Source organism: Myxocyprinus asiaticus, chromosome 13, assembly GCF_019703515.2.
Source record: "Myxocyprinus asiaticus isolate MX2 ecotype Aquarium Trade chromosome 13, UBuf_Myxa_2, whole genome shotgun sequence".
NCBI lineage: Eukaryota > Metazoa > Chordata > Actinopteri > Cypriniformes > Catostomidae > Myxocyprinus > Myxocyprinus asiaticus.
This window is the reverse complement of record NC_059356.1, coordinates 47570842-47575353: the sequence shown is the minus strand read 5'-3', so window position 1 is coordinate 47575353 and position 4512 is coordinate 47570842. Positions and strand designations below refer to the sequence as shown.

The window sequence follows — 4512 nt, the reverse complement described above, 5'->3', positions numbered from 1 at the left end:
AGTCCATTGTAAGTGACACAATGTAACCTCAATTTTTGTCAAAATTTTGAGTCCAAATTCATTTTTGTGGTACTGTATTCAACTTTATGCCACAAATGCTGTCGATCGAGCATAACTTGTATTGAACTTGGAATATTCCTTTTTATTTTTATTTTTTAGAAAATCATACAATTGTCATTCAATGAACCCAGAACCCAAAACACTGATCTGAAGAATCTATAATGAAACATCGAGCATAACAAACCATACAACAACTCAAGAACCCTACAGTGAAAAATGGCTCTTGATGAGAAGAAACCATTGACGAACCTTTGTTTTTATCAGTGGTTTGTATAGTTTCCTTTTGAATTTTTCACCCAGAATTGAAAATACAACTTAATTTGAAGCTGAAACCTCTTTCAATACACTTTCACCAGGACATATCCATTTAAACGAAGTCCTGCATGACTGGTTTGCCTAAGCAGCCGTAACGGTGTCCTAATCAGTGGTGTGTTTGTATAAAGCGCTCTTCTGCAGGGGTAAACAGGGCTCTATTTGATGCCCTTTATTAGGGCTGTTTGTTTGGCAGGGTTTATTCCTCTGTTAGACTGGCTCCACGCTCTCGGAGGGAGGCCGGCCCTCCTGCGGGGCTGCAAATGGGCGGGTGGCAGCCGGGCCGGGCCACATGAGAGAGAAGCTCTCCAGCTGTTACAAACTTCCACTCGGCACTCTCTTTATCTGTCCATCATCTGTTCTGAGATCTTACAGTAGATATCAACAGGGTTTCAATGGGAATGATCATGTATCTCCACCCTCCAATAAAAGCGTAAAGCTCTTTAGATGCAGATAAAGTGCTATTCCAACTGCTATTTCGCTCTTAATGCTTATCAGATAAGCTTTGATTCTCACAGACTGTCATTAGAGTGACCCATTAGCTCTGTTAACACCTGCGATGTGAGAAAGTTTGCTCTGTTAGCGTCTACATTAAATGCTTGTTGTAAATCGCACATAACCCTTAACCCAGTTCATGTCATTCCTGGCAGCCAATGGAATGGTTTTAACGAGATAAAATAAGCAAATTAACCAACCCGATCTCATGAAAATTCATACATAATTTACGAGTCGGCTATTTCGGATGGTCTCACGCGATGTTGTTCGCATAAACTCGTACGACTTCATCACGTGCAAATGCCCGGATGTCTAATGTGGAAGTAAACGTAAGTTTCGCGCACGAGTCGTTAAGGGCATACTTATTAATATTATGCCCTTACCCAAACCCCTTATCTAAACGTAATCAATCAGTAGAGTGTGTAAACATGATAGGAAGCTGTTGTGTGCGACAGAGGCAAGTAATTGTCGCGTATTAGATGGAAATGATGTTCAGTGACGTCGTTGGCTGTAGTGGAAGTCGTAGGGATTCAAACGAGTGCAGTCGCACGATATCATACGAATTAGCCAAATTTAGAAAAGTCGTACGAATCCTGATGAATTCACCGTGAGAGTGTGTTGAAATTAACACATGCATTTTTCCCAGGCTGTGAATGTTAAAAACTGTTTGAATCAACTGATGCGTAAAATATGCTTAACCTACCTCAGAAGGGGTTGCCGCTTGAGACATACATCATATTATTTCTGCTAAGGCTTTTTAATAACTTTGATAAGTCATTAAGAAGCATTTATACAATGCTTAACATGTCAGTAGTTTGAATATGAAGTTACAGTGGGGTCCAAAAGTTGATGAACTCACTGAAAATCAGGAACTAAAGTTTTACGGTTTATGTTTACATCTTATGGCTATGCCTTTGAAACAGTGAGTATTTTAATGTTATGGACTGGTCCCATTCACGTCCACTGTAAGTGACTCACTGGAACCTCGAAGAGGCGAAAAGTCGAAATACATTTTTTGTGGTAATCAACATTATGCCACAAATGCTGTCGATTGAGCTGAACTTGTACTGAGCACTGTGTAATACAGTAATGTTTGTATGGTATTGTAATTGTTTGTATTATAAAGCGGGGCCCCTGAGAGCATCACCAGCAGTTGCCTGGTAACGGGGGCCCTTAAACCAGGTGAGAATATTTCATGGTCAATTAGGAGAATCTCTTTGAAGTTTCTTCACTGGAAGACATGAAAAGAAACAAAGACTTCCGAAACAAAAGCTCTAATGTGCCAGTTGTGGTTTTTACGGATATTTTATTATCTGAATATAAAGAATAAATAACAGTTCATCTTAATTTACAGGATAAATTGTTGTCAGAGGGCAGCTGTCACAGCTGCGGGACATTAAAAATCCATAAGAAATTCTGAGGTCATCACATTGAGTGGAAAACCAAATAAAACATCTCAAATGGCTCTATGGGCAATTCTCTGCGATTATAAATACAAACGATAACCAATGTTTTCCACAAATACAGTAGACTCTGGATAGTACACATAATACTGGCTTTTTACAAGTAGCGAGATCATTACATGATGGCACTAAATATACATACAATACATTCCTACACATGATAGTGCATACAAATGAAAAATAAAAGGGAACACTTTATAACAACTGTCATTAAAGGGATTAACAGACATTTTTACATGACATAATGCTCAACAAATCATTCAAATAGCTTGAAATGTCATTAAATGTTGATTCACATATGAATCATCTGTTCAGCATCAAATGACTTTCAGTGAAAGTTATTATACAGTTAGTAAAACACAAAATAAACATTACTTTTTTATAACTTAAGTCCAGAAGCATGTATCAGATCAGAGTTACACATACATATATATACATATGTATTAGATAACAGTATTTATAACTTAAGTCCAGTAATATGTATCAGATTGTAGATTTTGGAACTTAAATCCAAAATAAAATGTACCAGATAAGAGTTTTTACAACTTTTTGTCCAAAAAAATCATTTTTTTTTTTTAATAACTTAAAGTCCAGAAACATGCATCTTTATATATATATATATATATATATATATATATATATATATATATATATATATATATATATATATATATATACACACACACACACATTTTTTCTTCCCAAAAACACGCATCTGATCTATGTTTCCATAACTTCAAGTCCAGTTATATATATGATCGTGTTTTGGAACTCAAGTCCTGAAATGTGAGTCAGATGAGAGTTTTCACAACTTAAGTTCATTCATATTCGTGATCAGTTGGCACAGGAGCATTTGCACTCTGTGATGATGGGGTACTGCACGGGTATCCATGCGCATTTGAGCGCGCCTCTCCTCTGCACGCACCTCCAGCGCAGCAGCGTGATGTGCGTGGATTTGGCCGGTTTACATACCATGCCCTCCGGCACCGAACACGACCTCTTGCTGTAGCAGCTGCCCGCCCGGACGTACCGGGGCCAGAAGCGCGTGCCGAGGTCATTCCACGCGTAAAGCACGGGACAGAAGGAGTACGACCACAGCCACATCTGCAGCCGCCGCTTCAGTTTCTTGCTGGCTTTGCGCTTTTTGCCCCACTGCACGTCAAAGTCCAGAGCCCGGATGTCTTTGGGCATCAGTCCGGTCGGGTTCTGCAGGAGATCCAGCTCGTCCAGCTCCTCGTTGCCCGTGTAGCGGTCCTGAGGGGGTGTGATGGAGAGGAAGCGGCTGGCAAAGTCTCCGAGGACGCTCCTCAGCTCAGTTTCATTAAGATCCTTCTCCAGGGGGTCGTAGATCGGGTCTGGGTCCTCTTTTAGCTCCAGCAGGGGTAAAGTGTCACTGGGGATGGGTCGGAGGAGATAATAGTGCTGACACTGAGCGAACGACACCAGCAGCAGGTACACAGCCAGCAAACACTGCGGATGATCCATCATGATGCGCAAATGAATTTGCAACTTTTATCCAATGCAACTTAGTGTTTTCCACACTAACACAGCGGCTCAATCCATCCACAACATCACAGGACTGGAAAAGAATGCTAACTTTAAAACATGCATGGGAAATGAAATATGGACATTAATATTCCTGTTGCTGTCTGAAACTTCAGTTCTCCACGTCTCGTCCTGAGCTGGTGAGCTGCTAATTGCATAAGAATTGTGTAGCGTGCGCAGCATCACGCGTCGGCATGTGCAGAACTCTGGGAATGCCTCTCTTACGCGCGCACCTCTAATATATACGCGCGCGGCCCCGTGATGTAATACATCAGCACTGCTTTTTTTAAAGTGAGTTTGTTTGGAGGAGATTCCCGGATACCTCCTTCCAGCGAGAGAGAGAGAGAGAGAGAGAGAGAGAGAGAGAGAGAGAGAGAGAGAGAGAGAGAGAGAGGCGTGTCTGGAAGCGTTCAGGGGTTTGGAGTCGCTGCGCCCTCTGTCGGACACATCACACCCTGTCTATATTAAACCCTTTAACAAGACCAATCGTTTTGTTGTGGGGAAACATTCACACTTTTTTTTTTTTTTTTCATGAACAATATTGTTTTTGGCACAAAGCACAAGACTACTCACTGTAAATAATGTGGAGTGGTGCAATAATGTTCACAATTTATTGGACATTTTTGGACTGAACTTC

The 4512-nt window shown here is 40.8% G+C and overlaps 1 protein-coding gene across 1 annotated transcript; it reads right to left on the bottom strand.

Annotated features, from left to right (window-relative positions):
* Positions 1-2164: 2164 nt before the first annotated feature.
* nog1 (noggin 1) lies at positions 2165-4133 on the bottom strand. The gene has a single exon (XM_051713534.1). It carries the CDS (start codon positions 3816-3818, stop codon positions 3165-3167), a length of 654 nt encoding a protein of 217 aa, XP_051569494.1. The 5' UTR covers positions 3819-4133; the 3' UTR covers positions 2165-3164.
* Between the last annotated feature and the right edge of the window lie 379 nt (positions 4134-4512).